We start from the raw sequence: 22,801 nt of genomic DNA, 5'->3' as shown, positions 1-22,801 counted from the left end.
GTGCTGGTGAACTCTTCCTTAGGGGCCTTCACCAGTACAGTGGTGATGACAGTGGTGTGCACTGGATGGATGGGGATTGATTGAGCTGACTGAACTGTCTGCTTATGCTGAGATAATGCTGAGGCCAGTTAACATCCAATTGCTAGTGGTTTCAAAGTGTGGGAAAACTGTTTGTGAGATGCCCTAAAGATGCACACATATGTGAATGTCACAAACATTTGTCTGAAAGACACATAAACAACCATGGCTATGGCAAAATCACAGCTACAGTCTTGTGAATACGGAGACATAATTACTTAAAAGCATATTCCAAGTGCAGACTTTTCATGGGGGGTCTACAAAGACTTGGAAAATCTAAAAGTTCCAGCTGCAGCTAACAGTGATAAGTGAAGTGACAGAGTGGTTCAGTGTGCATACAGTATGAGAGAGACTGTGTGTGTTGGAAAATGATGTGACATTTAAGTCTGGCACAGAGAGAAGAAGCACAGACCAAACAGGCTCATATTAACACCACATTCTCTTAAATTTCAAAGCAATGCAACACTCTGATACAGGATCTGTAGTTTTTGGAACTGACAAATCTCTCACTGGGTTCGTAGGTGGCCAACCCATTCCTTGCCAATTATCCTGCTGCTCTGGTTCTGTGTAAAAGCGTGGACACAAGAAGGAAAAATCAATCACATAGTTAAGACTGCTGAAATCATCAAAAGATCGAGGGAGACTTGATAGTAGTTTAACGCTTTGGTTTTAGGGTAAAACTAAGTCTGTAGTACTTGCATTGCCATTAAAGAAAATGATATGAAAATAAACTTTAAATGCAATATTGTGAGACCAAGCAGGCTAAAAACTCTGCAAGTGTACAAGAAAAAGCAAAGCTGAACATGTGTGAAATATTCATGACCCAAAATCTGATAGTCAAAGCCAAAAACTGTAAACCAAGACAAGGACAACAAGCTTTTCACAGGTTTCTAAGTGTAAGTTAGACAGCAGTCTGCATTTGTTGGATTGACTCCATTTTCCTGTCTGTTAATCATTTGATTAGGAAACTTTGTCTAATTCTCCCTGTTTTCTTCCTGTTTGTCTCGGGCTTTTTCAGTCTACCTCAGTGTCTCTCTATCCCTGTTGTACAGACACACAAATACTGTAAACATCCTTAACACAGCAGACTTAGTTAGGGAGGTAAAAATCCAAGAGATTTAGAAAAGAAACACTGGCTTTTTTGAGGCAAACAGAAGTTTATTCATGTAACTGACATAGGATGTGGTTTACACACTGAGATCATTTCTTGTTTCCTGATGTCATTGACTTTTTCTATAAATTAATCTTCAATTTTATCTTTAGATTTAATTCAGCTCATCATTTATGACCAATTTAGATTTTTACCTGAGCTCTTTTTACCTGATCTTGACAGTCCTAAAATTTACCTTCAATTTCTTCCATTTGAAAAAGTGAATCCTTAAATCTAACAGACTTTCCTTTGGGGTTCCTTATTCCTCTGCACTGACCAAAAGTGGCTTCTCAGTCATTCCAAACTACACTTTCTGTGCACTACAGGAGTTTTACTTTGGGAAACCTTGCTGTCCTAGTACTCTATGAAAAGAAAATATAAGCTACCAGCTACTTTTTAGCTGGCCCTTAGAATTTCATGTACAGAAAAAGTCTAAATAGATATTAATGTTGAAGACCAATGTATTATTACTTAATTACCTGATGGAAAAACCTTCATGTCAGTCAGTGATACACTTGAGGCCTCTGAAATCAGTTCAGTTGAGTAGAAACCAGCTCTCATGTGGTTTGTCTCTCATGTGGTTTGTTTTCTGTCCCTCAAACCTTTGCATCAGAAAGTCAAGGTGGTAAAAGCTGAAAGGGCTTAGCCGTCATTGTTGTTCTGTCTGAGGCAAGGTTGACTGACAACAAACTCAGGAGCAAAGCTGCTGTGAGTGAGGTCAACACCCTGGTGCAGTCAGACAGTGAAGTACAAATGTTCTACGGTGATGACTGTGACAGTGTATATGAACACGTGTAAGCACATATAGCATTGTGCTTCTTTCTTGTGCTATAAATACAATGTGTTGTTTGCATTAAAGCTGCCAATCAACAGTCTCCTTCTGGGACTGATTGACTGACCTTAACTGAGATATTTTTATTTTTATTTCAGCAAGGTCTTCAACTCTTCTAAAACTAGTCTCCAATTATAATAAAAGCCTTATTTTCTTCTAGAAACAGGTCAGTTGTGTCTCCCTCTCTTTCTCTGGTGACATGGCACTTGGATGGTGTTTGAATATGAATGAATTCTCCACTGGCCTGCTGCCACTGCTGTCAGAATGAATTAGAAATGGTATTCATTAAGTTGTTTGTCACAGGTATGGTCTGGGTCACCATAACATTAATAGGACTGCATAGACTGACAGGCTGTAGTTTGTGCTGGTGTTGAACTGTACTGCAGAATACAGAGGGGAGTTCCTGTTATTTATCGTATTATCACCTGTACCAATAACAGAGACACCTGTCAGTATAACACAATCCAGCTCAACAGCAAAACGAACTACATCTTCAGAAATGAGGTTGCTGCAGTAGCTGCAGTATGGGCATGTCCAACATGCTATTAATAGCAGTGTGCACAATTTTCCACCACCTCTATAGCTAATAACATAAACAACATAATCCATGAGAAAAATTAAAACGTAGCCCGTAAGAGACAGAAAAAACAAAATGGCAATAAATGTACAAGTATTGGGTGATATGAGGTGGAAAATTCAAGTTTGTTACACGTTGTCGACTGTTTCTGACAGGAAGCAACAAACCAGAAAGAACAAGTTCTTAAACATCTATTAGCAGCTGTTGCTTGATGCTGCAACTAACGCTAGTAGAGAGTAGAGAACAGTCTGACTGCAGGCTAGCATTTGAGCATTGGTTTGAAGTGGTGCTGACTCTTCATTTGCTTTCCTCGTATTGTGCCTTCTCTTCTTGCTTTTTCTCCCTTGTCCTTTCTTAGTCCTGTTCCCCCCGGTCTTATTCTATCTTTCTCTGCTCCGATACACATGCATTTCAGTGGGACCTCATGACCTCTGGGCAGTCAGTCAAATAACAGAACATACTGGATGGAGCTCTTAGAGGTAGAGGCACCCCAGGGCACTTTGGTAGTGCAAGTCTCCAGAAACCAGAAGGTCTCAGAAGCTAATTGTAACGTGTCCTTATATAAACACTTATGTGCCTTTTTAAAGCATCAACAATATTGTCAATTTTCCTAGTTGTGTTCAGTCACTGACATGAAAGTATCACTCAGTTCATTATTGGACTTGGTTTTCCTTCCCAGTAACCCATCTTCTATAATGAATGAAACCTCCATAAGCCAGGGGGGTCAAACTCAAGTACTTAAGGGCCACTGTCCTGCCTGTTTTCAAACTGCCCCTGCTCTTGCAGCTTCTGAATGGTTGAACACACCTGATCCAGGTAATCAACAGTCTTTAAGGCAGGGATAGTTGGGAAATGATTTTTGTTAATTAACATCTATCTTTGAATGCTCACTGTGGAAAAGTGAATTTCACTAATAAAATGGCTAATTAAGAATTTATTTGGCACAAGGTATTGCAATTACAGTGATTAGAAATCCTTACAACCAACACATGCACACACCACCTGACCAAAGCCCCTTGCTGAAACCGACACATCGAGCCAACCTCTCAGACTGTGACATGTTGGATCGATGCCGACAGCCTTCCGACCTTCCTGCCAGCACCTCTCTGACTGACAGCTCCCATCATTCTGTGTCTAATGCTTCCTGTGCAGACATGCAGGGAGGCACACTCATGTAAAAATACATACACACATCCCTTACAAAAAGAAAGCACACGGGAAATTAACACTATTATCACTATTAGGTCTTATTTCAGTAATTTGACAAGTGAGCACATTTTAAAGAACTACTTTTCTCTTCCACTTCTGGTCCACGAGTCATGTTTAACTTCCACTAAGTCAACATTCAGGTTAGTAACATTACCACCCCTGATTCTATGAGCTTCCATTTCACCAGGTCACCTTGACATCAAGCCAAATACTAGACGTGCTGACGTGCTGCTTTCTAGTGTTCAGCAATGCCTGCAGTGTTAAAAGTAAAAAGGATGTGACGTGCACATTTTGCAGATACACAAGGATCTAGTTTGTAGAATAGGTACACGGAGATCCTTCTCAAACTGACTTGTAACATGGGAGTCTGGGATTAAACTTATCTTAGTTACATTCATTCATGTTATAGCTGCATAAGCAGACTGTATGTCCTGTGTGATAAAGACCTTTTGTATTAAAATGCTTGGAGGAATAACACTCATCATGGCCTTTTTGGGACATGATGTCATTACTGTTTGGTTTGCGGAGGAAAAAATGCACATGATTGGGCAGTAACACTGAATGATGTGTTGCTCCACATAGAAACTAAATGCATTAGTAAGATTACATAACAACTGAGCAAAAAAAGTGTCTCCCTGAAATAGGTGAAGCTTGTACTCCTCCATGTTACAGATTTTTGTTGATGTACTTCTTTTCATTTGACAGTTACGCAACTACAGTTTATTTTTTTTTACAATAGCAGGTTAAATCATACTTTCTATATTTCAGAGGTGAGACATGGGAGATGACATGTCCTGACAATCTGAACTTAACTCAGTCTTAACTACTCTGAAGCAAACATTGAAACATTTTGCAGCCAAACCAGTCGACGTTCTAAACCGTAGCCGATCCTTTTGGTTGGTATTAGAAATTTAAAGTTCTCACATTGGTCTACATTTTCTATTAATAACGGACATTGTTGCAGTGTGGCATGCCGCACTGTGTTTTCCTTCTGCTTGCCCGAAACAAATGTGCCGCTCACATTACACAGGCTGTGTTACACACAGGCTCAGCACATCTGTCACAACTAACAGCAAGCAGGTAGTTTCAAGAAGTTCATCTTCTGTGACATTTCCTCCATCAGCGAACAAATCAACCACAAAATCTGCAGTTAAAGAGGCAGCAAGACTGAAAACTGAATACAGCTGCTGATGGTGGATGCCGACCCTCCTTCTCTCTGAAACGGTGTGAGAGGATTCCTAGTATCAAAGCAATGAGGTGACAGGAAGGGCTGCCCTGACACAGTAGAACTTAGTGCAGTGCAGGCACAATGGGCTGTTCCACTGGTGCTGGCACATCAATTAACTGATGATACCACACATTTAATGTCGGAGGTTAATATTCTTCAGAATCAGTCTTCAAGATTTGACCTAATAGTTGATGTGGAGCGAAAAGAACTTGCTTAGGAGTTGATATGTTTTGTTTTTTGCTTTTTGCTCTTGTTTTCCAAGTGCATTGTTGCTTGGCTGCACACAGTACTCAGGCAGACACCTGAGCTTATGCCCAGTAGCAAGTGCAGTGACAGGAAGAGGACAGAGAAAGAGGTGAAGCAGGTGGTGTGGGAGGATAATGGGGGAGGAGGAGGAAGAAAGGAAGGTGAAAGAAGACGAAGAAGAGGTGAATGAAAAGATGACAGATGAGAGGACCGACCAGGGGAAAACAGTGTGGTTTTCTGCATGTAGCTGGCTCTGTGCAGGTAATCGCTTCCCCATCACTGACCTTGAGCACCTACCTCAGGACAATCAAAACCTACGCCAACTCAACACAGCAAGAGAGACAGAAAACGAGACAGTGGGCAAGTGGGCACAGCGCTGACCCAAGCACATCTCTAGAGGAAATCACTCCCACCCTGGGGGGTTTACGCTGCCAAACGCATTAACTTCCAACCTTTTTTTTGTCCAACACAGCATGCAATCAAGAAAGAAAGCAAGCGCTGGCATTGTTTGTCTGATGAGTTTATATGCTGCACTTCTCTCTACCCTTCTACTGTTCTACGTCTCTAGCTCCTCCCTCTACTTTGTGGTTGTTTTCCTTTTCCTACAGCTTGTGGTCCTTTTCTATCCTCTCCTCTTTTTAATGTGCTTCAGTCTCTTATTTATTCCTGCTGTGGGAGGACTTAGTTTTGTTTCCTTCAAATTAGTAGTTAAAAGACCTATTGATTTTGCCAGAGCAGTGAAAGTAAAGTGTGTGAAGAGAAGAAGGGATTTGGCAGAGGACAAAGTGTAGAGGACTTGAAAAAACTACCTGGAGAACATGCAAAAAGTCAGATTATCTCGTTTTACTGTCTGTTTATAGGCAGATGCCTAATGCAAAAAGAGCATCCACACCTGGAAATGAAAAGGAGGAATGGTAAATTATACTATAATACATAAATAAATGTGCTTTGACTTTAAAAACCGGACTGCTGGGACTGTGGCTGTAATTCTTCATCTTCGGGCAGACATACCCTCCTCTCTGTCGTTCTGCTTCACTGAAAACCAGGGTGGCTTTCTCTCTGCATAGTGGGAGAGCTTATCAAGAATTAATGATGCCTTTCAGACGGAAAGTTAACAAGCCGTAATTATCTGGCATCTCAAAACTAGGATTCCTAGCGCTCAATGAGCTCGGGCTTTCAAATTATGATGAAGGAGTTGCTTAAAAGTACCTGATGAGTCATCTTAGATTAGCACTTCCAGTTTGAATCAGCTTGTACAGTGTTGAGAAAAAGACTTCCTCAACCCCAAAAAGTGGTCAGGAAAACAAGAAGCTGCCAAGAGAGGAGAGTCATGTCCATAAAAGCTGAGCTTGGATCAGTGAGCAAACGACATTTTCCTTTTAGCAACTTCAAACAGTGAAATGTGGATGGAGGCTTGTGCATGTTCGACAGCAATCACCACCTTTCTGCATGCATCTGTGGACTCGATCCATCGCTGTGTGAAAAGGCTTTTTTAAGAGGGTTGCTCTTTTTGTGTGAGTGTGTATTCACTGATTTAATGGACAGGGCATATTCACCATAAAAATTAAATGGGTGACACAGAGCACGCTACAAAATCGTTCAAATAGCTGATTGTAATAACCAGCTAGAAACATAATCCTTTGTGGAGATGACCTGCTGAAGTGGAAATAATTCACAGTGTGCTTAACATTTTATACAACTAAGTGTAAGGCATTTTGCATTTGAGTTCAGAAAGTAACCAAAGTAATTTTGTGTAAGAAAATCATCCAAGGTAATTCACAGGAAGATAACAGACAACCAGATTCAAATACGTGTTTGCCTTACCAGAAATTCACCAGGAATGGATGTTCCAAGTTCTGCATGATCTGCAGCTCTTTAAGGACGTTCCTCACTTCGTTCCGCTCCACGCATTTTAGTTTGTTCATGTACTTCATGGCATACATCTTCTTTGTGTCCTTCTTCTGCACAATGCAGACCTGAGAAGATCACACACGAGTACATTGGTTCATTGCTGTGGTCAAATTAGTCTGAATGTTTTATTGGTTTCCAGCTGATATATTTCTTATACTGAGTAGTTTAAAAAAATTATTTATATACTTTATTGCTTTTTGAAAATATACATTCATACAAATGATGCCATAAAGCTCACTGCCTGTATAATAAACATCATGATGTCATGTATATAACATTCAAACTGAATGAGTTTGATATTCTTTTAGGCACAATGTACTTTTTTATTGCTTAATCTAAACCAGGGGTTTCAAACGGTGCAGCAACGCAAAGCTTTATTGCCAGTGGCACATGGACACATTAGCAACATTAATGCAATAAACAGAAATGTCCATTTAACAAGGAAGTAAGGAAACCCCAGGGGGAATTTAATCCTCTCTTAAGATGTTATATTCTCCACACTGGTATGTTTTGCACATTAGCGATGAGAGACATGTTAGCATTCAGTAGAAGTGTTAGTGCATGTCAGTGTGGAACGCTTCTTTCACAACTGCATAAAAATACTTTCAAACAGTGCTCAGTGGAAATAAACCCTGCAGCATATCTCTGAAATGACACAGCAAAATCCAGAACACAACACCTGGTGCAATGTGGGTAGTTGTCAGCGCATGTATATATCAAACTATGCATGATTACACCCGTTTGACAATGTGTCTGAGAATAAACACTATTTTCAATATGCACCAGTGTAATATCCCATATTTATTTGTAGTTGTGCTTGTCTCTGCTACAAGCATCAATAAGCCAGTGATTACTGCTATCTAAGAGAGTGATCTGTAGACCAGCTGGCACAGTTAATCAGCCAAACCCTGATCACATCACTCCTTCCATTGAACAGCTTGCCATCTACTGTGATTAGACTGCTTATCTGTTATTGGACAGTGTGTTGACGCTGTGTGGGTCTATGCTGTGTGTGTATATGCATGTGCATTTAACTGTGTATGTCCCATGCTATATGTGCTTACATGTAATGTTAAACTATCTACACTGCTGCTTAGACACAACTGCTATCACTTCAGATTTGATTGGAAGGATTTACTAGTTACTGTACTAACAGAGAGATGAGATGGCATATTGCATATATGTTTTAAGTTTAAAAAATATATCTGCAGAGAAGTCAAAGGTGAACATGATGTCAAGTAGTTGACTGAGAGGGAAATAACCAGCAGCTATATGGAAAATCACTTCAGATGGAAATGCTTCTGTCCTCCACATCTAAGAATTTGTTTTTTATTGTTATTTATTGTCTAATGTCATGGTAAACTAATGATGTTAGATTTTGGGCTGTTGATAATATGACCTTGGGCCTCTGAGGTATTTTCTGATATTATAGATCAAGTGACTATTTTACAAAGTTAATTTAAAGTGGAACAGTCAGTAGCTGCAGCGTGGGATCACGTGAAAGAGACACTTTAGCAAACATGAACTTACCTTTCCAAAGCTCCCTTTTCCTATTGCCCTCAAGATCTGGAAGTGGTCGAAATTTACTGTAGGAAAGAAGATTTGAAAATCTTGATTAACTTAATATAAACAACAAAACGTAAACCTCAGTTCCAGTGTTTACCCCCACAGCCCCTGCTGTAGCTTACATATACATATGTTTGAAAAAGAAAATATGCTCTACATGAAGTGTATCTACCAGTAGATACCTATATAGACATTAACCAGCGTTTGAACCCCTTTGTAAAATGAAAATTAGGTCAGTGAATCATTATAAATGGAAGCAAGTTAGGCAGTTACAGTAGGCTCACTATGAGCTTTTCTTTGAGCTCTTTGAACAATGCGACAGTAAAGCTGAAGCAGATGGAGGTCTCCAGGGCAACCAGGGGTCAATGACGTTATATGGCAGAGAAGTTGTTATGAGCATTGCATGGCTTTCCTCTGAACAAAAAGCATATTTTTAGCTGTTTTTTATAGCTTGTTATTCTCTGACTGTATCATTCTGTTTCATTGAACATTGTCTTCCTGTCTTTCTGCCTCACTCTTACGACACACACACACCTACAGGAAAGCAGCCTTTAAGTCCCTGCCTCGCTCTTCTCCATCTATCAGCAACATTTATCACCAATTGGTACCGGATGGGGCTGTTTGTTTGTTGCTGCCATGACAACCACGATAGAAGGCTTTCCCTCTCTGCAGTTTCCCCGGGGATGAAACAGCTGCTGCTCACTCTGACCACACACACACACACACACACACACACACACACACACACACACACACACACACACACACATATATAGGTACACATACATATTCACAAAAAGCATCCAGTCTTTTTCAAATATACACAAATGACTTAGTCACATAGTGCTGACTTAAAACATCACCTGCCCCTCTTGCAACAGTACAGCATGTGCCCACACATGCACAAATACACACATTCTGTCTGCAGTCGCTCGATCTATTGGATGTGACAGTTAATGTTATGCTCTGTTAGTCACGTATAACTGGCACTTCCTCCTCTCACTATGTGTGTTTACACAGCCTAGTCTGATAGGGACCATATGAGGCCTGCTCTATATGTCTCATATGCACAGACCTGCAGATGTCAGTGTATATAAACTCACCATAGACACACTTCTGATAAACATGATTATTTTCTCACTGAGCTACTTAGAGATTCTGCTCTGATGGGTTTTCAGACATGCAGCTGTGGTCTTGGATGAGAGGGCAGAGCTCTGTGGTCACAGGACAGAGAGCCAGTGACACCAAGGGTCAGAGCAAGGAGGGAGTAAAATGAGACAGTCATGCCACATGATGGACACATGAATAACAGAGTGTGTAATGATTGAAATGTGCCTGAGTGGAATTGACACATTAACAGGTTTCCCATGACTTAAACTAACTGAGGAAATCAACTGAGTGAGAAACTCATTTGCTGTCAATTTGAATTTGACTGACACACAAAGTAATGAGTTTGGATGATGAGTTTGAAGTAATCTTGCCTTTTCTGTTTAAGTCTCTCACGCTCACTTTATGACTGTTTTGTGCTGTTGTTCCTCCTTAGTTATTTGATGAGGGCCTGCAGAGTAGATAAACCTCAAAATGCCAAGTTTTCCTGCAAGAACTGAGCCAGTGGCAAATTATATGATACGAGCCTGCACCACATCCTTTCAGTCTGACACTGGTCTATATTTTTAACATTAAAGTTGTCCCATAAAAATACTAGACTTGTAATGTGTTAGACCGTCTCTCAATACTTTCCAACCTCCTTATCTTCCTTATCATTTTAACCCCAAGCCTGTTGGTTCCATCCAGATATATGGATACTTAAAATCAGGCAAAAAACTATATACAAATACAAAATTCAAAAAAAGCTCACTAATTTTCTGAAAATAGGCACTTGGCGAACTACAGCAGGGTGGTGTTAATGAAGCTGTGTCACTCACTGATGTGTTTCTGACTTTTTTTTTAGAGATCAAATGGGCAGAGACCTAGAATAACCAAACCCCCGACATCGTACGTTACACCACCGTAACCATTTGGCTGCAAAGGAGGTAGCATTTATAACTCTCAATCTGTTTGCTTTTTTTTTTTTTTTTTTTACTTGTTCTATTGTCTGACAATAGAAGAATATTTAAACAAGTATGACAAACTCATGAGCTCTGCTGCATTAAATTGCTGGTGGCCACAGAGAGCAGGAGGGAACTGAACAGAGTTTAAAAAAGACCAATGCAAAGGTGCACAGTTTTGTTGCTTGGTAAATGTGAATGATGTATTTAGTCTTCTCAGTGTGGACCTACTGTCTCCCTCTGTTTCCACTTCTCTCTCTTGCTCCCTCTCATTCCCACCTCTCACACAGGAGCCTGTAAATCACTTAAGGACCCACCAGTGTGGGAACATCAGCTCTCATGCTGTTGCTCTGACAACTGAAACAAAACCCATGGGTCCATGTGTCACTGTAATGTGAATAAAGCATGATCAGCAGGGCCTGTCCATTAAGCAGGGTCTCCTGTTAAAGTGGAAAACATATGGGTACATATACAGACACATGTCATTCTCTGAGCAGATAAACATAACAGAGTTCACCTTCATGCACACCTCTCTGCAAATGAACTAATATGAAATACGTATCTGTCTCTGCGCTGACGCCAGCATGGAAAACAGTCGGTAAGCGTATTCTGCAAATAAATTCTGATGCTTACCATTGAGAAATTTAATTTAACAAATGTTCCACCATGCAGACATTTTATTTGGAGATCTAATTACAAATGCTGCTGGGTTTAAAAGCAACATATTTTATGTCTAAGTTGTTTTGATGTCTGTGATGTGTAACACAGTAAGTTTGCCTTCTGACAAACATCACTTATCACAAGTAGTACAGTACATATGTACCCATATGTACTGTTATAATACTAAATTATTGTCTCACTATCTCAACATGTATTTATGTCTATTTATACATTTTTTTCATAAGATGGTTATAATTATGAAATACATAAAATAAATCACTGCTTCAGTAATTCCAGTCTCTTTTTTTTTTACCACCCCACTTCTTTACTTTTCTGTCTCTAGCTGATTTCTCCCTCATCCTTCCTACTTTTCTCTCACTTCCCTGTCGCTCCCTCTCTCAACCCAATCATGCACCGTGTTTCCAGGGTATCATGGGAATATACAGTATATAGAGCAGACGGGTGTTATTACAACGCTGCAATGTCAAACATTAACAACAAAGTCAAGGAACACCCATCGGTTCTTCTGGCCTCAAAAGTAGAACCCTGCCTCTCTGACATTTCATCAACGAGGGGATTACTTTGCTTTCAGTGAGAGGGGAACTTTTTAAATTTAAACACGCAATATGCCCATGATGAAATCCCCCACACTATCTTGTGAAAGAGAAGTCAGAGAAGGTGCTCCGCTACATGCGTTCAGAGATTAGACAAGCTGTTTTTCCCAGAACAACCTGCAAGATGAGTAAGCAGCAAGGATAAGCATGAATAATGATTTCCACTTTGATAGAAGTTGCTTCCAGTGAGAAACAGAAAGCCACAGATATGGATTTCATTAGAGGATGTGATGCAGTAATTTGACACAGTCATGGTGAACAAATTATTTTGGTTCGTCGCACAATCATGAAATTCATATCTCAGCACACAAACATTAGTCAAATAAACCAAATCTAATAATTAACTGATTGAGTTATTATCCCATCAAATGTGTTAAACTGAAAACAGACAATTCATGTCAAGTTAGCAACTTCATAAAAAGAAACAAATATCTGAGATTGTCTTATACCAGATATGCAGAAACATTCATTTTTACTACAGTAAGAAAATACCTGGGAAAGCCACTTCACTTCTGACTAAATCACTGACTCATGTAACACTGACTTATTTGAAGTCCTTGGGGTGCAGCCAGAGTGGAATTAATTTCAAAGACCGACTCAGATCAATAAATTCACATTGTATTATCTACTCTGGTCGCAAAGAAAAAGGGTAATACATGCCAATTAAGTTAATAACACCTTTCAGTGCTGACCTTGATGGGAATCATTCAGGAAAAACTGTAGCTAGATAAATTGTAGTTAACAAGATTCAAGCAATCTTCCATAATAATTAATATGAAGATTTTAACACCAAAGAAGAAAATTCAGAAAAATATCTATGTGCTTTATTATAAGGACATTACAGTGGCCAAATCAGAGGAAAACTGGCTACAGCATGGGGTATTTTACTTTACCAGAATTAATCAACATTTCTCTGGGCTAACCATTTACTGTAAGTGCACTTAATCATGCCAGGTAATAAGAATAGCTTAACAACACATTGATAAGGCTGCAGAACACGTGCACACCATGGGATAAGGCAATGCACAGTGTTAAATCCTCCTCACAGCTGCCACTGCAAGTTTGCTTTGCTTGCCTTCCCTGCTTATGTTCCCTGTGAACTACAGAAGTGGACAGACGAAAAAAAGTAGAGTCAGATAAGAATTTTGGATTTTTCAGCACTCACCCTCATCTGTGTCATCAGTTACTGGAGTCTTGCTGGACTGTCCGAGCCCCATGGCTGCTTCTCATACAGATGCTCCTGTTCTGCTCCCTTAGTTCAGCTCAGCATCAAGCGGCTCTCCCTCGGAGACACACTCATAGCCCGGTCAGCACACACGTACACTCGCAGTCTCACGTGCTAAACCGCTCAACCCTGACACATGCATGCGCAGCTGCTGGTTTGGTTTCGCTGACTTGAACAGGTCCCGTCTGTCTCTTAAGTCATCACCTTCACACACACACACACACACACACACACACGGTGGAGGGCTTGGGGGAACGGTAAAGGCACTGAAGGGCTGACACGCACACACAGGCAGTACCGCTATAGTGTAAGTTTCCTGTCTGTCTTCACTGCTGTTTAGATGGACGCAGGCAGATGGAGAGTGGCTGATGTGCTTGTGGCTGTGACCCTGTGTTGATGGAGAGTCTAACCTGTGAGGGGAGGCAGAAAAACATGTCACCAGCAGCAGAGTGAGGAGAGGAGGGATAGGGACAGGGAGGGAGGGAGGGAGGGCAGAAAGAAAGAAGAGATGTAGAGGTTCTCAGACACAAACATCAATGGAAAGATCAACAATTTTTTTTTTTTAGATAGTATTGTAAGGTAGCCTAGTAAGAGAAATGTAAACTGCAATAATATTATATCTTATGGACAACTTGATTAGTTCATAGTGTATTAATTTACTTAAAGGAGTATATTTGAACTTATTGGCTGTATAATATACCACAGTATTCATATTACAGTTTTTTCATTGTCTCCCTTTAAACTAAATGGCAGATTGAGCTGAAAGGAGAATAACTGAGCTGAGTTATGAGATGCATTGGTCTGTTAAATAGGCAAACTTCAAGTAATCCTAGCAACAGTCAGCTGGCTGGAGAAACCCTTCCATCAATGTCATTCATGGTAAGGTCAACACAGCTTATCTCTATGCTCCTTTTAGGCTGAATGTAATATTGGGAAACTAGTGCGGGAAGCCGCAGTGCTGGCCAGCCCGCAGAGGACGCGGTGCTTGGAGCCCTTATCTGATCAGACCTGTGCCGAATACAAAGTCTCTGGTCTCTATGCAGAGCAGCAGTGGGCACCTACCTCTGAACGCAGCAGGCTGGTTGAGCATAGGAGGATTTCCAGACAGGGTTGCTGCAGAGATGTGAAGCAACAGCGGAGCAACAGAGACGCTCAAGGCATCACTTTTCCGGCGTTCGGACGACAACGCACCGGGACACCTGGCACCCGAAAAACGGACCCGCACAGGGACGCGTGATTTGCGGGAGTTCGATGCGAAATCTACAACAGTTCCTGGAGCACAGAGGAAGGTGGGAACGGGAGAAGGGTTTAGGGAGGAAACTGCTCGGCGCGTTGCACTGATGAGAGACTGACCTCCACATCGCCGACGGTGTAATGGGCTGGCTACCACCGTGCGTCTGGAGAGGCACGTTTCTCAGGCTGTCACAGGCTGATCTGCCGTTGCCTTGGGGCTGAGGTTTCTCTGTCTCCACCATTCATTCATTCATCTTAAAAGTGTTTCACCTTATAGATACACAGAATGGATTGCGCCAAAAATCTTCACTGGAATCTTGTTCTTCTGCAGGATCCTTTCACAGGGATCATTAGTGGAAGTTGTGTAAAAGTCAGTCAAGCACCACAGCCCAGCTATAAAGCGCCTGTTGAGCTTTAGAAATGTTAGGAGATTGTTATAATGACCAGTCACATGATTTATTTATTTCCAGTTTATTTAATAACACCAAATGTTTTTTTAATTTTTTTTTCAGATGCATAGTCAGAGTAAAACTGCTTCACAATACATCAAACCTATTCATGTCAGCAGGTAATGTGTCGTATTTCCCTTGCTGTCACCACAGGGGTCAGAGGACATGGTCCGCTTTAGAACAGCGCCCCCCAGAGTGGAAATCTACTTGTGCAAGGTAAACAGTGGATTGTGCTGTTTCAACCTGGGGCCCGCAGGTGAGAGACAGTCTCTTTATAGACGAGCTGAGCCTTTTACTTCATAACAACTTTAAGGTTATATGGAAATAGTAATTATACAGGGACACTAATGTCTCTCTGGTGCTTAATTGTGAGTCTGTAGTGTTTTTATTGTGCTTTATAGTATTTCTTTTTATCTCCTTAGGTATCAGTATAATCTTCTTTTAATATTCTTAAGTGGTGAAATGCACAGTATACCATTCAGGTCTTAGTATTGCCTGCATTTTCCATTAGAGTATAGAATATATGCTTCACTTGTTTGTATAATGAATGGATAATTGAATAGACCAATCATATAGCCCCTATGAGAAAGCATGCCTTATAATCATTATCTGTCCATGGCTCTAGGCGATTGAACTGCAGACTGACCTGCAGACTAAATCTATCAAGCCAAGTTGTTGAAGGACTGAGAGGCTGCAAATAAATCTCCAAACACCCGAGTGGAGGTGCTGAAGGTTGACCTTCAGGATGCAGAGCAGCAGGAGGAGAAGGCCACTGAGCTCTCTGCCAGACTGGACCACCAAAGAGAACAAGCCTCTGGCAAAACAGCGAGTGTATCTCACCAATGAGCTCCACAAGGAGTAGACCTGAAGATTGGAGGTGAGTAAGCAGTTGCAGCTGCAACAAGACACCCATCAGCAGCACACCAAGGCAGAGAAAAGGTTGTGGGAGGATGAGGAGGTGATCCGGGGGCTCCGTACTCCTTCAGAAGTTATAGTGGGTCTGGTATACTAAACAATCTAAAATTCCAACAATCATGTCACTTAAAATCTAATTATTACAATAAGAGCTCTGCTTGTACAGCCATATTGAGCAGTAGTTGTAAATTTAAAAGGATTTACTCACTGCAGAAACCGCAAGGACAGTAGGATTATTGGAGACAAAACATTCAATCTCTATAGTAAAATATATATGCAATCCTAATTTACTATTTAGTGTACTGTGTTTATCCAGTTTATGTGAGTTTCATCATTTTGTCAGACTCACTCACTATGTAGAGATCAGCTATGAACCAAAGAGTTGATGAGTCAATCCCTGGTTTCTCTAGTCCACATGTTAAAGTGACCTTGGGCAAGACACTGAACCCCAGGTTACCCCTGTGTGTCTGCAAACTGTGTAAAAGTACTTTGACTGCACTTAGGTGTAGAAAAGCGCTATACGAGTGTTAAGACCATAATACCTCACAACTGAGTAAAAATGCATTGTATGTATTCCACTTTTAGAATAGTTAGCCATTAACTGCTAACTATAAAACCCATCCATTATAGAGACTGTACAGTCACCTGTGTCCCTTGTTAATTGAACAGGCCAAGGTCAAGAGGAGAGTGAGGAGAGTGGTGGGACCATGGGGCCAGAGATGTGCTTACACAGCACAACTGCACATTTTTTTCCTCTTTCTCCCTCTCCATCATACCAAGACACAATCTGTGTGAGCCATCCATCTTCATACAGAGGGAGGGGTTAAACCTACAACTCTGAAAACACTCTGAGAGGTAAAATGCATCACTCAAAACCAGAATCTCCTGTCAAGCGTTTGGCCGTATGATGCTGATCTTTTCGATGAGATGAGTGATGACAATGTCACAGCACTCCAGGACAAAGTACATCTACTCAAGGCACTTTCCTAGTTTTGTAAGTGAAGGTATTTGTTTAAGGAGAATCAGTCATCAGAAAAGTCCTGCTAATATGAGATTCAGATTTGAGTAAAGGAATTCTTAAAAATGTGAACTGTGTACTGAGAATGCACAGAACGCTGTTGAGTTGACCGCTATAAAATTAGCTCCATCTAGTGGATGAAAAAACAACAATATGGCTACAGACGACAGAGGGACGCTACATGTAGAATTTACACCACATCTCACTCTTATACTTATCATCACTCAAAAACCAGCCTCCTCCTCAATGCTCCTCAAATTAAAACAAACACATCTGTAAAGTCTGTTCTATTCAAAATGCTTAATTATATAGCTTTACTGCAGAAGTTATTTAAAACATTAAAGGTTACTTGTGTATGTGTTAGATTTATAAAGTCAAATTACTAATATTGTAAAAAATTAGACTGGAGTCAAGACAACAATGCAGAATAACAGCACACCTGAACCAATGCAATAAAGATCCAAATATCTATAGATATTAATGCCAAACATTTGAATTGTCTGGTTCCCCTTTCGGTCTCAGGACTGTCTAGACTTTTCAAGGCACAACAGTTCATTTACATTGTATATCACATTTCATTATAAGGAAACGCTCTAAAAAAAGATGTACTGCATGAAAGAATAATAAAAAATAATAATAAAACACAAACAACAAACATCCATTTTCTCCCAGAGGTGCTGAATATTAAGTTGGGGTCTTGAGACAGTGCAGGCTGTAGAAGCTGGGATCATGTTTTGTTATTTGTTTGAATCCTGCAGCATGTATCCAGGCTATCAGCTAATACACAACTGACTCTCAAAAATGTACAATGATACATTTGCCCTGCTAGAAATTCATTTCTAAGAACATTTTCTCAAGTACTATACTTGATGGCAGTTTGAAGTTCTTGTTTTTATTTAGACACAATATAGGCTCTGTTATAAGAAATACCATGCTGACTATTCCTACAGTATTAAAAACATTTTTTAACAAAGATCACAGGGATCTTCTCAACCTTACTTAGATTTTTTCATAAAGATAACATATCCCCCGTCATTCTTCTGCAGTTGCATAATTATTTTGGAGTAAATGAGGGGCGTGCTTCAAACCTGTCCACATGCATACGTGGCTGCATGTGTGCACTGGTGACACAAACAGTCCACGGCTCCATTTGCTCTGTAGGTGTCTGCGAATCATGGTGATTTTTAACCACTTGTTGCTTGTTTCCTGTTGCTTGGTGCCGCTGGTGCTGAGCTACCCTTTCTACCCACCAACATGCTACACCAAGGTGCTGAACATGGCACGAGAGCTCATGCAGCAGGCCACGGATTTGAAGTGGGGCTATGAAACTGTAAGTGGATATTGAGTATAGTATATATTTATACTTTCTCTGCTTTTTGTGCAATGATGGTTGGCGAGATGCTCTTAATAAAGACCACATTGTGTATACTGTGTTATAGCTATTTAATGAATTGTCTGGAGATGCATGTTCGTGACTCCTATTGTTTTCTTTTCAACCAGGGTTTGTGCATGGCACACATGCCACATCTCTACCTTGACGTCCATGTACGTATGACTTGAATTCCCTGTTTTTAGTAACAGAAACCTATTATTGTGATTCAGGCTGTTATTAGGTTTCATTTGTTTTTGTTTGTGGTTAGCATAAAGAAATTGACATAAAAAAGGAAGCTTTTTTTTTAAAGATAACATTCATAGTAAAATAACCACAACAAAAAAAAAAAAAAAAAGAAGAACATTTTTCTTAGTTGTTTATCTTGCACACTCTGTTTTGGGTATTATGTCATAAGAAGTTTCTACACTACCCTCTGTGGTATTTTGACTGCAAACCTCAGTGTATATAAATCATGCAGTTGGACACTAATTGCTACTCTTGGTGTCAGAACGCGTGTGTGATGTACAAAATGTGGACCTACATCTCTCTGCTGGAAGGCCTGCGACAGCGCCGCTGCGCATACACCAGAGAAGTGAGGAAGCTAGAGGTCAATCTGAGACAGCTCTTCATCATCATGTCAGAGAAATGCCACGGGGTAGGACAAGATAATCTGTTTATATGCATGTGACACAGCCAGACTCATATTGCAGCATAAAGGTGTATTGATTTGTTCCACAAAACACTTATGTCTGGTTGGGCACAAAAGATTTGCAGTTCAGACTTTATGTGTGCAATAGGAAGAATATGTCTCAAAATAATTATGTTAAAAAACAAATGAGATCTACTGTACATCAATTGAGACACACGTAAAAGAGCATTTCAGACATGCATTCAAACTGCTATTTCATGTCACACAGTGGATCATTTCACAGGATCTATGCTGCAGATTCTGCAAAGGTTCAGCGGATGTTTGATCACCTGAACTGTGAAATCAGGTTCCAGCTGACTCTGCAGATGGTTTTCTCTGTCTGACGTGACCCGTTTGTGCAAAGCAGAGTCAAAGTTAAATTCAGTTTTATTGATGTCAATTCATTAAGCTTCAAAAATGGAAAAAAGTTCAACTTTAATTTTGATTAATTATAGATGGGAAAATAGTAAACAAAACGTGAGCAGTCATATCATATGATGACTTTTCTGCTGAGCTGCTCTCAACAGGAGAATAAAATTCTTAAAAAGTTTTATTTCACTTCTCTTCTCTTTCTTTCTCTTTTAAATAGGACTTGGTGTTCACCATCTATGACTGTGCTGCACTGGAGCGCTGACATACTGGATCCTGAGCTGACACTATTCCTATCTGCTCAAGGAGAGACAACAATACAGTCCTTATGTATATTCTAAAACATATTTACTTTAATCATGTTTCCTGAATAGAATGGGCATTATTGCCACTAACTATTATGACTTTTTATGGAATCTGGAAACTTTTCATATAATAAACTATGTCAAAATGTCACTTTTTTATTCTCTTTTAATATGATGAAGGAGAAATATCAGCTGATATACTAGAGGCCCCTCCACTGGACTTGTTTCTTAGTTAAACTATATCTACAGCTTTCATTCTTTCTTTTGGTAAAGTAGAAATATAATTTATCTATATTTATTTATTGAAATACTTACCTTTTCTGATCAAATATTTTATTTACTCATTACTCATAATTTCTCGTCTAGTACCACACATAGTGAATTAGGGTTAATGAGTTCACATCCCTGCTTTCAAGGAAAACAAAGTATAAAAATGAATCCAAGTTAAAACTACTGTGTCACATTTTGAAGCATTAGTAAGCTTAAGTAATTTGGTTGTATTACTGTGGGGAATTCACAGGTATTAGGAATTACATCTCAGCAGCTTTCTAGCCAAGCGTCTCAGTAAATCATGCCAGTGTGACAGCTTGCACTATCCTGAAACAGCTGACTGGAATTCAGCCATCATTGGTTTGGTTTATTTACACCTTTCCTGTTGTGACAAGGCTGCCATCTATTGTTGTATGAATGGAGAAATTAAATTAACATTTTGGACCTTTCAAACTATGCTAAACGGTTTAGTATTAAAGGGAAATGTAATATGACAAGTCATTAGTGTGAGGATATTAGCATAAACAGGCTTGTATGGTCTTTCTTTACTGTAGGCCAATTGCCCTTTAGAGATTTACATGAAATGTGAACAAATTTCTGCTTCATCTGTTTCACAATGTATTGAGAAAGTGGTCAGTGGTAGTTTGTTTGAACAACCTATATAACTGTATTTACAGTATGTGCCCTAAAAAGTCGAAAAAAGGAAAAAACTTAGTTTAACAAAATGCTCTGTGAAACACTTTATTTAAACACAGCAAGCTACATTATGTTTTCCAGCCCATTTAAACAGCTCAGCGTTTACCTGATGAGCAAGCAAAGCATGTCATCACCCCGCTGACACCAATCTCCCTGTCCACAACTGGCAATTTAGCTGATAATTGTTTGTCGAGTCTGTCCACAGAAAGCAGGGAGTCAAAAGAATTTCATTCCAAAGTTTCTGAGGGGAAACGTTATCTGAAGTTCACTGCCTAATACTGCAAAATGAAATCTGTTCTCCATAAATGTCAGTATGTCAATAGTACAGTAATTACCTGATTTTCATTTTAATGAAAACAGAGACCAATGGATCAGTCACCCCTTAGAAAAGGAGGTCTTAGACTTTATCTTACAAACAAGACACATCTTCCACTAGCACCATGTTAGTTTCTATAAGAATCCCCCTGCAGATAGTAACAGTCAGTGCAGCTCAAACACTCTTTACTGTACATTTCCTTCTGTCTCTGATTCTGGTGTTAAACCCTCACACATTAAGGTTAACTCGAGAGAGGATCAATGGCTGTTTCTTTGGCACTGTTTCCGGGTAAGTGAATTCACTTCCGGTTGCAAGCGCTTTGTTTTGTTCATGTCTGTACAGGTCGTTTACACATTAGCTCCATTAACTCACCTAAAAACTAACTAGATCCTCTGTATAACACCTCACAAACTGTTGCATATTCCTGTTCTAGTCAAGTACTGTCTTTTTTGTCCAGAACTTCTTATTTCCAGATTTAGCTCGTTACTTCCGGCTCGTTAGCCTACCAGTTAGCTCGGTTAGCTGCTAGCATGGCCGCTCCCTGTCTCTCCTGCTCAGTGTGCCATAATGTTTAGTTTTTCCTCTGCTTTCTTTAGTCCCAATGACACCTGGAATAAGTGGAAGGGTCTGGTAGCTTTGGAGGCAAGGATCACTGAGTTGGCAGCTCCGCACCTTCGAGCCAAAGCCAGCTAGCCTAGCCCCGTTAGCGGGCGTGGAGTCTGTTAGCTGTCCGACGGAAACATCGCGCTAAGCAGAAGCCCACGGCTCATCACCTGCCTGTTTCCTGTTCACGTTTCTACCCGGTTTTCCTCACTCAGTGACACACCCGACCCTGGTAATTGGCAGCTTCATAGTCAGAAACATGAAGTTAGAGACTCCTGTTTCCTGGTGCCAGAGCCACATGGAGTCAGATCTGAAGCTGCTGGTTAAGGCTGATCGTAAATATGGTCAGATTGGGCCACTTTCTAGGGAAAACCTGGTCAGAGGGAGAGCATCCATCCATCCAACTTTGCCTAAAATCCTTGAAAAAGCTGTTGCTGCATGTGTCCCTGGTCCTGGTGCTGTATTTTGCTCATGTGCAGTTACTGGCCCCACCAACCTGCAGTATTTATTGTTCTTTTCCCTCCTCTTCTTCCGTTAAAGGGAGTTTTTCCTCTCCACTGTGGCCAACTGCTTGCTCATAAGGGATTTGTTGGGTTTCTGTTTTGTTTTGTTTTTTTTGTGAAGTGCCTTGACACGATTGTATTATTTGGCACTATACAAATAAGTTAAATTGAACTGAATGTGAATATAATAGTTAAACTGAAGGGACAGAGAAAGGTCAGTGATCAGATTAGAACTGTAAGTAATCAATCGAACACAACATAAACATTTGCATGTGGGAAATTCCTGAGAAAATTGGCTTAAGGGCAAAAATCAGTCAGACTATAACTGTAAAATGTGTCAGTCACAGCAGCACACCTATTTCTTCTGTCTTCCTCCACTTCCGCCCTCATCTTCCAGCTTCTGATTAACAGAACACACCTGATCCAGGTAATCAGCAGCAGGATGGGCAGGGATAGTTGGACGATGGCCCTCGAGGACCAGCGCTGGGCACCCCTGCTCAACTGGTTGGAGTTCATTGAGCTCAAGGCGCCACTAGATGGCACCATAGCATTGTTTGGAGGTCTATCGGTGACCCTTAAAGTTTTCAGTCCAGTTTGTGGCTGTTCATGTAAAAGACAGGAATTATATTCATGGATGGATTAGGAGACTATGGGCTCTTGGGCACAGACATGTAAAAGGCCCCGACTCCTCAGAACAAGACACAGAGCCACCACGTGACT

At 40.4% G+C, this 22,801-nt stretch overlaps 2 protein-coding genes across 3 annotated transcripts in view; one reads left to right on the top strand and one right to left on the bottom strand.

The window, feature by feature from the left end:
* The window catches only part of stk32a (serine/threonine kinase 32A), a 47,809-nt gene extending 32,867 nt beyond the window's left edge, over positions 1–14,942 (bottom strand). Inside the window, exons 1-4 of the mRNA XM_026329157.2 lie at positions 14,407–14,942; positions 13,285–13,754; positions 8,762–8,817; positions 7,145–7,296 (exon numbers count right to left, since the gene is read on the bottom strand). Coding sequence (XP_026184942.1) covers positions 7,145–7,296; positions 8,762–8,817; positions 13,285–13,336 — 260 coding nt within the window. The 5' untranslated portion in view covers positions 13,337–13,754; positions 14,407–14,942. The remainder of the gene's footprint in view (positions 1–7,144; positions 7,297–8,761; positions 8,818–13,284; positions 13,755–14,406) is intronic.
* The window catches only part of cytl1 (cytokine like 1), a 54,910-nt gene extending 35,066 nt beyond the window's left edge, over positions 1–19,844 (top strand). The window contains exons 3-8 of one of the 2 annotated variants that reach the window (XM_026329159.1): positions 15,180–15,242; positions 15,652–15,903; positions 16,611–18,289; positions 18,460–18,504; positions 18,840–18,986; positions 19,609–19,844. In XM_026329159.1, coding sequence (XP_026184944.1) covers positions 18,056–18,289; positions 18,460–18,504; positions 18,840–18,986; positions 19,609–19,653 — 471 coding nt within the window. In that variant the 5' untranslated portion in view covers positions 15,180–15,242; positions 15,652–15,903; positions 16,611–18,055 and the 3' untranslated portion in view covers positions 19,654–19,844. Of the gene's footprint in view, positions 1–15,179; positions 15,283–15,651; positions 15,904–16,610; positions 18,290–18,459; positions 18,505–18,839; positions 18,987–19,608 lie in introns of both variants that reach the window. The other variant, XM_026329158.1, reaches the window with a different exon arrangement.
* The last annotated feature ends 2,957 nt before the right edge of the window (positions 19,845–22,801 follow it).

Source organism: Mastacembelus armatus, chromosome 14 (assembly GCF_900324485.2).
Source record: "Mastacembelus armatus chromosome 14, fMasArm1.2, whole genome shotgun sequence".
NCBI classification, from domain to species: domain Eukaryota; kingdom Metazoa; phylum Chordata; class Actinopteri; order Synbranchiformes; family Mastacembelidae; genus Mastacembelus; species Mastacembelus armatus.
Note: the sequence above shows the minus strand (reverse complement) of the source record. Positions and strands in the feature narration are given on the sequence as shown.